The sequence below is a fragment of the Lutra lutra genome, chromosome 4 (assembly GCF_902655055.1).
Source record: "Lutra lutra chromosome 4, mLutLut1.2, whole genome shotgun sequence".
Lineage (NCBI taxonomy): Eukaryota > Metazoa > Chordata > Mammalia > Carnivora > Mustelidae > Lutra > Lutra lutra.
Window position 1 is genome coordinate 93,747,539 of NC_062281.1, and position 13,699 is coordinate 93,761,237.

The window sequence follows — 13,699 nt, forward strand, 5'->3', positions numbered from 1 at the left end:
ACTGACAAATGTGGAAAGGTAAAGGAAAAGAAAAGTCAGCTAGAGATCACTCTTGCCATTTTGATATGGGACAAATTTGTTATCCGTCAAATATCAAATTCTAGATCAGAGGTTCTGATGAATGGTCTATTGATCTCTAAAGAGACAGAGAAAAGATTGTTTCAAGGGGCTTCCAGAATTTGTCGAGCTTAGCTCTGAGCAGGATGGTAACAAAAACATTCTAGACAGAAAAGGTATCATGGAAACAGGACTGGGAGCAGAAGACCTGGACTCAAGCCCATCTCTCCCACTTACTAGTAACCTTAAACAAGTAGCTCTACTCCCCTGAGCCTTAGTTCTCTGCCCGGGCTCTACCTATCATGCAAGTGGTGTGAGGCTCAGGAAGACCAGGTTTGTGTTGCTGCGTTAGCGTAGATTGCTACATCTGGGTAAAGCTGTGATAAGCAGGAGGCAGTCTTCTAGACATTTCTGCCTGCAAAAAGGGGAGCTATACAAGCTCTCCTAAAAAGGGTCTTCTCTAATTGGTTCTGGGAATCAAACTGGGACAGAGTAGACTAGAGAGTGTGGTCACTTTCAGGATTGACATAAGAAACAAGCTGGGCTAAATGACGATGGGGGCTTCAGGTATATGAATTCTCAGCTGTGGACCTAGGTCACTGGACACTGCCTGGTTTCCCTTACCATCAATCTCTGGCTCATCTGAGCCTTTATTTTTTTTTTTTTTAAGGCACAGAATGTGGTTTTAAGGTAACATCAAACTGATTTCTAAGTGGGTTTTTTTTTTTTAAAGCATTACTGGAGAGCAAATTCCTATTTGAGAGTTTTTCTTCTTTTTTTCTAAGCTATAAATGACCCCACCAACAATTTTGACAATGAGTCATCCAGCCCAGACATACATCAAAGCCTTTCCAAAAAGATGACCATACAGAGCCTGTAACGGTTATGATCAATACGATCAATGATCTCTGGGAGTCAGAGGACAGAATTTACAATCAGGTATCACAGCCTGTGCTTCCGGTCTGAGCCGCCAACCTGTCACCTGTCCTGGGGTAGAAATGAACCGTGTGCCCTAGGAAGGGGGGCTTTGTCGCCTCTTCTGAATCCCTCTACTGCTACTACCCTTCACACCCTCAACCTAATGATGTCAGGTGCCGAACTTGATGAAGAGCATGTTTCACAGCAGGAGACTATCGTAGGCATGGAAAGGACTCCCCAGAAATGGCCACTTTGTCTCGCATAGGCAAGGCACAAAAGCTCTCACCCGTGCCCTGCCTGCAGACATGTCACTGGTGTGTCAGGCTTTCAGCAGACTTGCTGGTACCCCACACTGGCAGCAGCAGTGGGACAGGAGCAGGTCTAGGGCCTGACGAAACGATGAGACACACACACACCAGAAAGACAACAGTAAAAGCATTTCCCAAAAAAAGCAAGCAGGGCCATCCACCAGTCCCCTGCTGGCGACATGCGCACCCTAGGTCGTTTTTCAAAACTCCGCCACCAAGCCAAAGCCATGCAGGGCCACATGGGGTGGGGCAGCCTGGCCCAAGCACATGAAGGCCACAGGAAGTGCTCACTTTCTCCCAGTTGCTTCTGCAGCATCTGCAGCTCCTGCTGAGCCTCTGCCAAGGAGACCACGGGGGTCTCACTGCAGCCAAGGAGGGGAGGGCCAGTGGGGCTGAAAGGCAGGAAGCTGGGTGCTGCTGAGGGCAGTGGTGCCTGGGGAAGGCTAACCAGCATGGGTATGGAGGGAAAGTGAAGGCCTAGAAACACAGAGTTGGGAAGAAAGGAGACACGTCATTAGAAAGAAAGGAATGGGGAAAAGATGAAGAAGATGAAACTATTTCTTGTCCTGATGTCTCCTTGGGGGTGGCTATCATTCAGCATAATGATGGCCAACAAGGCGAAGGGCCAGGGTTGCCACCCAAGAGCCAGGCTTAGCGGACCCCTCTGCCTTCTCCCTTGCTGGGGACTTCCAACATACATATTCTATGTTCATCTTGGAAACAACCGGCTAAAGTAGGCAAGGTGGCATAGCTGTATCCCAGGCAGCTATGAGAGCCTCTCCCAGCTGTCCCAGGCACAGAGGGGTCAGAACATCCACACATTAATGCTACCAATCACCCCTGGGTGTGAGTTTGTCCTTGCCCCTGTGACAAGACTCTCTACACCTGCAACTCCTCTGAGAGTATGAGGGCTCACCCTGAGGAGGGCAGAAGTGGGCTAGGACTGTGGGGAAATGTGCATTCCTCATGCGTGTCATTCGAGTCTCATGGAGACAAACCTGAGAATCTCAAATCAACGCATTCATTCACCAAAAGAAAAATCAAGGTCTTGGTAAAGTGACTCAGACACTATAGCTTGCATGCCAGTCTGGGCATTCAAATCACTTAGGAAAAATTCTTAATGCGTGCAGTTGCTTCAGGCTCTGCTCTACTAAGTCATTAACTTTGGGAGGAGGGCTTGGAAACTTGCATTTAAAGTAGATCTCCACAGATGACCATGATGTAGTCCATCTATGGACAAGTCTTTAGGGACCCTGGGACATTCTGATGTCTGAATCTGTCTCCTCTTTCCTAAAAACAGTTATATGGCAGGAAGCCTGCGGAGGGAGCAGAAACCAAGACTGATCTGTGGAGAATGCCTCCGTGGAAAACAATGAGTACATTCTAATCACATCCCTCACCCCGGGATGCTGATACACTGTCAGAGAAACACTGCGAGGATACCCACGTTGCCCAGTGACACAGGTCAGGCATCCTTCAGGCAGACATTCTGATTTTAAAACCCCTGGCCTTCTGCTCCTTTTGACCCCAGAGCATTTGCATAGATGTCTATAGCACTAGGCAAACAGGTTTTCCCCATGACTTCCTGGGCCAGCTGCTGCCTACTCTGGCCCAGAAACTTCGAGTCCCAGCTCAGAAAGAGTCAGAAACATCCCCTCCTTAAGATTTTGGCTAATGGGCTCTCAGGAGAAATGGGAGCCACAGAAGGACAGCACTGTGCCTTCTGCGGGCACCTTACGACAAAGCACACTGAGGGCAGTCAGCCGGTTGTGGTAAGAGGTAAGAGGCAGGGACAAGGCTTGCCTTCTTGCCATCACTGGTGTGGGGCTCTAACCGAACAGCACACTCCTGGCAATTAGGTTGGGGCAGGTAAATGAAATGTACCCCTCCCACTGGCTGCAGGACAGGCACTATGTACATTTAAGGGCTGCCCAGATGTTCGTAAATCCATGAATGAATGACCATGTAATGTGAACAGAATCTCGTAGGATCCTGAAGCATCCCGAGTTGTTGCAGAGGCTCGCCCTGAAGAAAAATGGATCATGCTTCCAGGCTAGCCATGAAGTGACTTTCTTTTTATTCTGTGGTGACTATAATCATGGGAGAGACCTCTTTTGCCTCTTTGCTCCCCAGAGTGAAATGAAAGAAAGAAACGAAAATGTTTACTTTAAAAGGATTTGCTGACTACTGGTCAAAATTGGTATTCTGATCAACGTCTACTGCAGATCTCTGATTTGCCTAAAATATTTAGAACCAAGAAAATGCAGACACAATTGGTGGACTAGGAAGGCCTCTTGATTTCATCTAGGATCTGATGCCTAGAAGCCTCTGACAGTGGAAACATTTGTCCCTGAAGAAAAGTCAAACAGGCTGCTGAGGGAGAGGAGATAGCCCTCCCGCTGTGTTGGCTATTGCATACCTGGATGGGCCTGGCTGGCCTCCTGGGGGGGGTTCTGGGGAGCTGGCAAGCTGATGGGGTTGCTGCTGGGTTCGGCCTTAGCCCCCCGAGGCGCACTGGTTGCTGATGGCTTAGAAGACAGTACAGCGGAATGACTCGAATGATGGATGGAATCTACAAAACCCATGAATGAAAGAAAATGTTTGGTGGTTGACAAAGAACTGGAATCTGGCCTTCTATTGAGCCAGGGGTACCAGGGCAGGGCCTGGCTTGCTGGGAAAGCACCAAGCACAAACACTGTGAGCCGTGTTCATTTCCTTGCTTGCAGATAGCTTCTTGATGGAGGCAAACCACCTTAGAGGCGAGAGTGGGGCCTAGACCCAGAAACCATGAAAATGGCATTTCCAAAAGTACCAGGTGGGAGCGACAGCATCCGTGACTGCTGACAGATACCCAGGGGACACTAGCTCAGGACATGCAGTGAGCAAGACCTCTGCAGGAGGGAGATGATGTCCCATTTGAAGAAGGAAGTCAGACAGATGGTCTGTGCTCATGAGACAACGGGGAAGAGCCTGCCTGGATGTTCTCTCTTCCCACTGCGCTTCCCCTTGGGTCTACCAGCTTGCAAATCCAGTAGAGACCCCGCAACATCCCCCGGAGTCAGGAGCAGAGCAAAGATCCTGAGGCACTGGGGCCTGTACTTGGTGCTTGGTCCCAGGGCCACGTTCAGCCTGACACACACCAGGGAGGATCTACAAGGCCTGGCTAGAGAAACAGAAGGTTACCTGAGTGACCACGCAGAGCCTTCTTCTCTTCGTAATGTGTGTATTCGCTGGCTACATCCATGTCAGAGCAGGCTTCCAGCTCATCAGACAGGAAGGAGGAGCTGCTTTGAGAGCGCTGGGAGTCCGACAAGGCGTGGCTGCTGGAGGGTGTGAGGGACCGAGCGTCCAGCTTGGCCTGCAGGACCTCGATCACTTTCTCCTTCTCCTGCAGTTCTCTGCTGAGCCTAGTAGGGTGGAAGGAGATAATAGGTGAAGCCAAGGGCACTGGCCCAACTTGTCCTGACCAAGGCACACGGGAAAAAACACCTAAGTCAAGGGAACCTTTCCTGTGAAGAACCATCAAAATAACCTATCACTGATGAGGGGCAGAGAGTAGGTGGGATGCAGTGGGAGAAAGAGGGGCAATCACCACCCAGGGCACTGGCCACAAGGAACTAGCAGAGACTCAGCCAGCCCTGTAAGGCACAGCTGCTCCAAGTGCGGCCCCAAGAACTGCTGGTTACCAGTCTCCAAGTAACTGAAGGTAAGCGGTGACGAACACACAGCAGTCTGGCATCGCCCTTGACAACCGAGAGCAGGATGCGTGGAATCATGTGGATGATTGAGGTACAGCCTAGGTATGTGTCTGGGATGGATTTGCAATGAAAACAAAACCAAAACCCTTTGCTCTTCACCGCAGGGACTCGGAACAGCACCACGTGGTCTAAAGCAGGCTTTTGACAGAGAGGGGCTTGAACTAGAGGCTACAGCTACGGATTTTGAGCCCGTAGTTTACTGTACATGGTAAGATTCTCTGCAGTGACTCATTGAAAACTGGTTCCTGAAAGACCATAGCCTCCCAGGAGTCTGCAACACCCAGGCCTTTCCCCCACCCCCGAGGAACTACATTATGGTTCTTCAATTCTTTTTGTCCCCCCGGGGGAACTGGACTACTACCAAATGAACTGCCAATGTAGCTTAGGGTAAGTCAACTCAGCAGCATAGCCTCATCTTTAAACACCCGGGAAGAAAGCAGAGGAGAGCCTTGGGGGTGCCAAGAACCCCTGGAACCTGGTTAGTTTATTGTTGGATCAGACTGAGTCTAGGTTACCAAGCCCAGAGCATAATTACACAATAGAAATCAACAGAATTATAGAAAAAGAGAGGCTAAAGTGTCTCATGAATAAATGAACATGTTATAATCAGCATTTCCCTGCCCCAATTTGTAAAGTTACAGTCACCCTGGACCCCTTGGGCCTTGTTCCTGATTCCTTTACCAGATCCTATTTCAAGTTACCTGAGGGCCAGTGGTTCAAGTCCAACTTGATCTTTCTCACTTTTATGATCCTCTGTAAGACAAATTTTGAAAGACATGGTAAGAAATTAAATAGATCCCATTTCCTACATTATGAATGCAAGAGCATCTGTGGGTACAGAATGGTGATTCCTCTGTCTATGTCCAAGACATGTAGGAGAATTACTTGGGAAGGTTGCAGATTGTAGACCTGTGGGCTCTCTTGAACTCACCAGGCTGACCTCAGGACTTCCTCTACCCTAAATCAATGCAAAGAAGTTTGAAACACGCTTGCTCAGCTTCTCTCTGGAATATTCCACCTTCTAAGCCTGCCACAGACTCACTCCCAGATGCATGCTCTGTGTCCCATCACAGCATTCTTGGAGAGCCCACTCTTGCTCTGGGAGATGACAAACCATCCTGCCCCACCTCTGCACCTGCCACCAGTGTGTGGATGGTTGGCCCCCAAGACTGATCCTGCTATCTCTTGGTACTCTCAGGAAATGTCTTCTAAGTAAAGAACTCCAATAATAACCCATATTCCCAGCCCTTGCACTATGACATTCAGTGCCTAAACCACGTCCAAAGGGGAGGGTGCTTTAATTATACTGGAATTATATTCATGTATGACACCGTGTGATAAACAAAGAGACACTGAAAGGCTAAACCATTGCCCAAAGCAAATTAATAGCAGCATCCAGGCCACCACTGGGGTCTTGCAATTCTCAGGTCAGGTTCTTTTCACTATGATGACATCCTCCGATCTCTTCTCCCTTTCTCCCCCTTAGCACTGGATGGACACAATCTGCCTCCCTAAAGGTCACTTGCCATGAGTGCTCCAGTTTTTGCCATTGCAATCATGACCTCCGAATCCTGTGTTTCTCCTCAGTGTTCCCCACCAAGCAGTCCTGATCCTGTAATGGCCCCAGGAAATGAAATGGAACAGGACCTGGGTTAAAAGACTGTGGTGAAGGTGTGGGCCTGGGGCTATGGGAGTGACCGAGTGTGTGCCAAAGCCCTGTGGCCAACTTACTGGTGCTGAGTTTGCTGGTAAGCCTCTCTGTCAGCTGGCTTCCCTGGGCAAGTTGCTCTCGGAAGCTCTGCCCCAGGTAGTAGTCAATGTCATTGCTCCTAAGAAGGTCCTCAAAAGATTTTACTGTATCTTTCGCATGCTGGGTGAGAAGGTAACAGATGCCTCTCCCTTCTCGTATCTTCTGGCGTAGGTACGACAGCTCTCGGGCCTGATCCTGAATCAGGGAATCATATTTCCTAATACAGGAGAGAAGAGGAAAAAGTAAGAATGAAAAGGAGTGAATGTGAAATTACGGGTCTTCGGTAGAGATTTCTGTGAGAACATTTCAAAGGAGCTCCCCAGGCTGAATTCTGGCACAGAAACCAAAGTATATAAGAGTAAATCCCACTCTGATGCATGATGTCAGCTTAGCAATTTAGTGGTTCTTACAATGTTTTGTGCATGTTAGCTTTATGTCCAGGAGAATTGTAGGTCCTGTGGAGGTAAATATGGTGTCCAATTTTACATTCCTCATGGGACTAGTAGAGTGTAGATTCACAGCTGATACTCAAGAAACACTAAATGTATTTATTGAGTAGATATTCAATAGACATAATAAATAAAAATAAGTTCGTGACTAGAATCACTTAATCCTGGGACACCTGGCTGGCTGGCTCAGTAAGAAGAGCTCATGACTCTTGATGACGGGTCAGGAGTTCAAGCCCCATGTTGGGTGGAGACATTATGTAAAATAAATAAATACATAATCTTGGGGGGAAAAAAGGAATCACTTAATCCTAAGTCTAGATAAGATCTTTCATTTCTATTCTATTCTATTCTATTTGGAAGATCATCTCTATTATGGCAGACTGTTTTGCCAAGATGGCCATTACATTCCTGTTCCACATGTTGTTTTGCCAATGTGCCTTTGCTCCTTCTCTCATTGGCAGGTAGAGGCTGTTCTCCACCTCCTTAAATCTGGGCAAGCTCTGTGAGCACTGTGACTGAGGTAATAAGGGAAGTGACACTGTGCTAACCCTAAGCGGAAGTTCTACTTCCACTCTGTTGGAAGCCAGCTGCCATGCAGAAGTGGAACAACCTAAGACCACTTGAGAGGCCCACCCCAAGAAGAAAGACCCTGGAAGACAAGAAGCCAAAGGGGGAAAGAGAGAAGGCAAGGATTATCATATCACCAGACACATGAAGCCATCGGATGGCTGCCCCAGGAGAGACCCCCAAGCAACAGCCACCTGCTGAGCCCTGTAAATCCACATAAATTATTGTTTGAGGCCACTAAGCTTTAGCATGGTTTGATACTCAGTGCAGATAACAAGGACAGATACCCAGTGTCTTCCAACACAAAGTATTGTATTCCAACACAAAGTCGTACTGAGAGCTTAATACATGTTAGGCAATTTTGATTGCTTGTACTAATTCATTTAAACTCAGTAACCACCTGTTGAGATAGGTTCTCTTACTCTCCTCATTTAATAGGTAAGGAAAGAGCCTAGAAAGTCTAAGTAAGTTGAACAGCTAGAAAGTGCCAGAGCTAGGATTCAGACCCAGGCAATCTGACTTCAATCTTCCTACTACACCACATATCCAGTTGCTTTACTAATAGATTCCTGAGAGGAAATCCCAGAGACCTGGTGTCTCCCAAGCAGGGCCTACTGACCTTTCTTTGCATCTAGGCCTAGCATTGAAGTAGGCACTCTTCTGATCGCCTTATTGGGTTCTCTCTTCTACTGCCTGGGCTAGCCCACCTCCAACACAAACTTAGACATTTTCAATCCTATCAGGTCCAAAGAGTGTCCCCCTTACCCAGGCCAGGAGGCTGATCTCAGTTCCTCTGCCAGCTTCCCTTCCACTCCAGCTTTTGGGAGCTGTGCCTCTAGCTGGGACACTCTCTGGATCAGACTCTCCAGATCCTTTTTAGCCTGAAGCCCTGGGGGGTAAAAAGCCCCAGTGCCATCAGACAGCCACCCCTCATCCTCATCAGTGACACTGTGAGGTGAAGATCCTTCGAGAGTGTCAACGGCCTTCAGCTTTCGTGGTCTCTCCAGACTAGATGAATAATCACTTGTAACTGAGAGAGACCGGACCCGGCTCTTGAGGTTCTGGATGATCTTGTTGGCATTTTGCAGCTGGGCCTTCAGGTCTCTGATGTCCTTCTGAAGGAGAGAGATGTCTTCCGACTTTCCATATGCACAGAACTCCTCCTGCTTCCCTCGAGAGCTCTCCAAGGGCTTCTTCCCTGGGGGGCTAGCTGCTGAGGAACCCAGGCGCCCCTCGGTCAGGGCTGTTTCCCTGAGGCTGTCGTGTTCCTCACACTCTGAGAAAAGACAAAGACATCTTCATGAATAAAGCTACATGTGCTGCTGAGGCTTGGAGGCAGCTCTGGTGCCGGGGATAGGAATCACTAGAGTGAAAGTTGAGGCGGTACTTTATTCAGCCCCATGCTTTAACCAGCATTCAGACATGGCATTTCCACCCACTCAACAGCCCTGCAGGTCAGGAACCAGGTACAGTCACCTTCCACTGCCCTGAGTGTTTTTCTTTTCTCAATTTCAGTTTGGTGGGTGTACCTATAGTCAAAGTCCTTCTAGGATGGAAAAACATATTTTTTAGCTTAGGGTTTACATATCTCCACAAGCTCATCTGGTCTCTTCTTTAAAAAGTAAGCCTTAGATGATCATCAGTTGGACAGAACTTTCCTTCTTTTAATCAACAGCAGTATGTTGGAAACTAATTAGAGACATTCCCAATCACACTCAGCCTCGTGTTGGATAAGAGTTCTCTGCCAAACTTCCTGTGCCTCATTGGTCCTGGGTCCCCTTCCACCTACCATACCCCTTGGCCCTACTCCTCATTAGGTGTGGGACTGGCCAGCAGCTCCCGGATGGGAAGGCCGACTCCAGGGAGGCCAGGTGAGCCCTGCCCTTTTGTTCATACCAGGACTGGTGCTCTCCTCCCGTTCAGCTTCATTCTCACTTCGGCCGCAGGTCTCATAGCCCAGATCCTGGAGGTCCACCTGCACCTGCTTGCTGTCCTGCTTCACCAAGGATTCACCTGCTCAGGAAGAGACAGAGAGTGTCACAGAGGCTCTCAGAATGTCCCATGTACCCCTCAACCTCAGGGGCACGTGCCCTAGCCCTCAGAGGGCAGGGAGCCAAAGTGGAATAGATGCTTCTATGGACCCAAGTGGGAGAAGAGACCACTCACTCCAGGCAGGACTTCCTTCCACCAGGATGAGCTCTGTGTGCCACTGGTGATCTCACCTACAACAACTGAGGCTTTGTGGGGACCAGATATCTTAATGTTGGGTATTATATATATTATCATCCCCAGAAGCCCCCATGAAACTAGCAAGTGCTTTATCCACAGAGGCTCAGTAAATATGTGAATGGGGCTGAACGAATTTAGAGTGCAAAAACATCGAGATCCATACAATTCTATAAGATAGCTACTAGCCCACAGCAAATATCATCCTCAATGGGGCTCACAGCCTTCCTGTTGAGATCAGGAACACGACAAGGATGCCTACTCTCACCACTCTTGTTCAACATAGTATTAGAAGTCCTAGCAACAGCAATCAGAAAACAGGGAGAAATAAAAGGTATTCAGATTGGCAAGGAAGAAGTCAAACTCTCTCTCCTCACAGATGACAGGATACTTTATATGGAAAACTCAAAAGACTCCACTCCAAACTACTAGAACTCATATAGCAATTCAGTCATGTGGCAGGATACAAAGTGAATATACAGAAATCAGTGGCTTTCTTATACGCTAACAATGAAAATACAGAAAGGGAAATTAGAGAATCAATTCCATTCACTATAGTACCAAGAACCATAAGACACCTGGGAATAAACCTAACCAAAGAGGTAAAGGATCTGTACTCAAGGAACTACAGAACACTCATGAAAGGAATCGAAGAAGACACAAAAAGATGGAAGACCATTCCATGCTCATGGAGCGGAGAAATAAACATTGTAAAATTGTCTATACTGCCTAGAGCAATCTATACTTTCAATGCCATTCTGATCAAAATTCCACTGGCATTTTTCAAAGAGCTGGAGCAAATGATCCCAAAATTTGTATGGAATCAGAAGAGACGCCAAGTTGCTAAGGATATGTTGAAAAAGAAAAACAAAACTGGGGGCATCACGTTGCCTGATTTCAAGCTTTATTACAAAGCTGCGATCACCAAGACAGCATGGTCCTGGCATAAAAACAGACACATAGACCAGTGGAACAGAGGAGAGAGCCCAGATATGGACCCTCGACTCTAGGGTCAGATAATCTTCGACAAAGCAGGAAAAAATATGCAGTGGAAAAAAGACAGTCTCTTCAATAAATGGTGCTGGGAAACTTGGGCAGCTATATGTAGAAGAATGAAACTCGACCATTCTCTTACACCATACACAAAGATAAACTCGAAATGGATGAATGACCTCAACATGAGGCAGGAATCCATCAGAATCCTAGAGGAGAACATAGGCAGTAACCTCTTCGATATTGGCCACAGCAACTTCTTTCAAGATATGCCTCCAAAGGCAAAGGAAGTAAAAACGAAAATGAATTTTTGGGACTTCATCAAGATCAAAAGCTTCTGCACAGCAAAGGAAACAGTCAACAAAACAAAGAGGCAACCCACAGAATGGGAGAAGTTATTCGCAAATGACAGTACAGACAAAAGGCTGATATCCAGGATCTGTAAAGAACTTCTCAAACTCAATACACACAAAACAGATAATTATGTCAAAAAATGGGCAGAAGACATGAACAGACACTTCTCCAATGAAGACATACAAATGGCTATCAGACACATGAAAAAATGTTCATCATCACTAGCCATCAGAGAGAATGAAATAAAAACCACATTGAGATGCCACCTTACACCAGTTAGAATGGCCAAAATTAACATGACAGTAAATAATGTGTGTTGGAGAGGATGTGGAGAAAGGGGAACCCTCTTACACTGTGGGTGGGAATGCAAGTCGGTGCAGCCACTTTGGAAAACAGTGTGGAGATTCCTCAAGAAATTAAAAATAGAGCTTCCCTATGACCCTAAATTGCACTACTGGGTATTTACCCCAACGATACAGATGTAGTGAAAAGAAGGGCCACCTGTACCCTAATGGTCATAGCAGCAATGGCCACAGTCGCCAAACTGTGGAAAGAACTAAGATGCCCTTCAATAGACGAATGGATAAGAAAGATGTGGTCCATATACACTATGGAGTATTATGCCTCCATCAGAAAGGAAGAATGCCTAACTTTTGTATCAACATGGATGGGACTGGAAGAGATTATGCTGAGTGAAATAAGTTTAAGCAGAGGGAGTCAATTATCATATGGTTTCATTTATTTGTGGAGCATAAGAAAAACATGGAGGACATGGGGAGATGTAGAGGAGAAGGGAGTTGGGGGAAATTGGAGGGGGAGACAAACCATGAGAGACTATGGACTCTGAAAAACAATCTGAGGGTTTGGAAGGTGCAGGCGGTGGGAAGTTGGGTGAGCCTGGTGGTAGGTATTATGGAGGGCACATGTTGCATGGAACACTGGTTGTGGTACATGAACAATGAATTCTGGTACACTGAAAAGAAATTTAAAAAATAAAAAATTTTTTAAAAATTAAAATAAAATTAAAAAGAGATAGCTACTAGCCACACGTGACTACTTCATATTAAATTAATTAAAAGTAAACAAAATTCTGAAGCTGAACTAGACACATCTCATGTGCTCCATAAGCATTTCAATCACCTTAGGAAGTTCTAGGAGAAAGCATGGATTCTAAACCAACGGTGATGGTATATTTTTGAAGAATGTGATTTGGTGCCAAGAGGAGGAGAGAAACTATCAGTATATGTTGAGAGATGTAAAGCACTTTGCTGACTATAGCAGAAATCAGCAAACCTAGGTGTGAGCCCATTTCTTCCCTATATGCTCACTGCAAACTTGCTTTGTTTTTTATTCTTCTCTGCCAGGTGCGAAAACTGAAGTTAAATAACCATTTCCACAATTCTAGGACCCTGGTCAGGATTAAATTTGTTTTGATGCTGGGGAAGAAAAGGGAAGTCTACAAGAAGCACATAGACAGATGTTTTAGTGATGGTAAACCTAAGACTTACTAAGCATGACTCTGTATTTCTCCAGCTGGTTGGCCTGGGCAAAGACCGTGGCTTCTGATATCAGCAGCTTCTCCTGGAGGTCCTGGTAGCGTTGTCTGCACTGGGCCAGCTGGGAGCGCAGGTGCTTGGTGGATCCAGGAAGGCTAAATTCTGATGGAGTCCCAGGGTCTTGGGCCTGGGGCCGGTTATCCAGCTGTGAAAAGAGCCAGCATAGGGACCAGGCAGTAACAGTCCTGAGCAGTCCTGGCCCCTTCCCTTTCTGACCCGCCGTGGACTATATTCATGGGTTTGTTCCAGCATTCCTCAAGCCCTTTGGTAGTGGCTTGCTTTCCAGCTCCAAGCTCCTGCAGAGCTAGGATAATGTTTTATTCATCTCTGTATTTTCAGCACAAAGTACAGTGCCACTAGAGTCTACTGAGGGGCTCTCAGTAAAGGTTGGTTCAGCAGTTAAAGAGAGGAGGGGTAGAAACCTCTCCTCATCTATCGTCATGCTCTTGTCCCAGCCTTGTCGTCTGCTCCCCCCACCCCGAATCCTCTCTAGTCTCCATTTACTCAATAGTCAGCAAAGCCCCTCCCCTTAAGAGGATCCCAACAGCCCAATCCTGTGGCCCATGAACAGACACCTGGGATGGGTGATGAAAATCGCAGTGATACGGAGAGATGTCATTACACACCACTTGTTGGGGCTGCCTTAAGTCCCAAGCATCCCTATATGGCATCCTATTGAAATGACCTGTTTTACGCCATCTTTCCCCACCACACTGCAGACTTACGGGCAGAGACCAGGTCTTTCTGCCTGCTGCCCAATGCC

The 13,699-nt window shown here is 47.0% G+C and overlaps 1 protein-coding gene across 16 annotated transcripts in view; it reads right to left on the bottom strand.

Annotated features, from left to right (window-relative positions):
* The window catches only part of PDE4DIP (phosphodiesterase 4D interacting protein), a 217,960-nt gene that overhangs the window by 19,605 nt on the left and 184,656 nt on the right, over positions 1–13,699 (bottom strand). For all 16 annotated transcript variants that reach the window (XR_007127077.1, XR_007127078.1, XM_047728748.1 and 13 more), the window contains 8 exons: positions 12,889–13,081; positions 9,704–9,820; positions 8,573–9,083; positions 6,773–7,008; positions 5,743–5,794; positions 4,467–4,690; positions 3,703–3,855; positions 1,575–1,760 (listed from right to left, as the gene is read on the bottom strand). Coding sequence is in view for 14 of the 16 variants with exons in the window: in XM_047728748.1 (XP_047584704.1) it covers positions 1,575–1,760; positions 3,703–3,855; positions 4,467–4,690; positions 5,743–5,794; positions 6,773–7,008; positions 8,573–9,083; positions 9,704–9,820; positions 12,889–13,081 (1,672 nt within the window). In the remaining 2 variants the exon portion in view is untranslated. The remainder of the gene's footprint in view (positions 1–1,574; positions 1,761–3,702; positions 3,856–4,466; positions 4,691–5,742; positions 5,795–6,772; positions 7,009–8,572; positions 9,084–9,703; positions 9,821–12,888; positions 13,082–13,699) is intronic.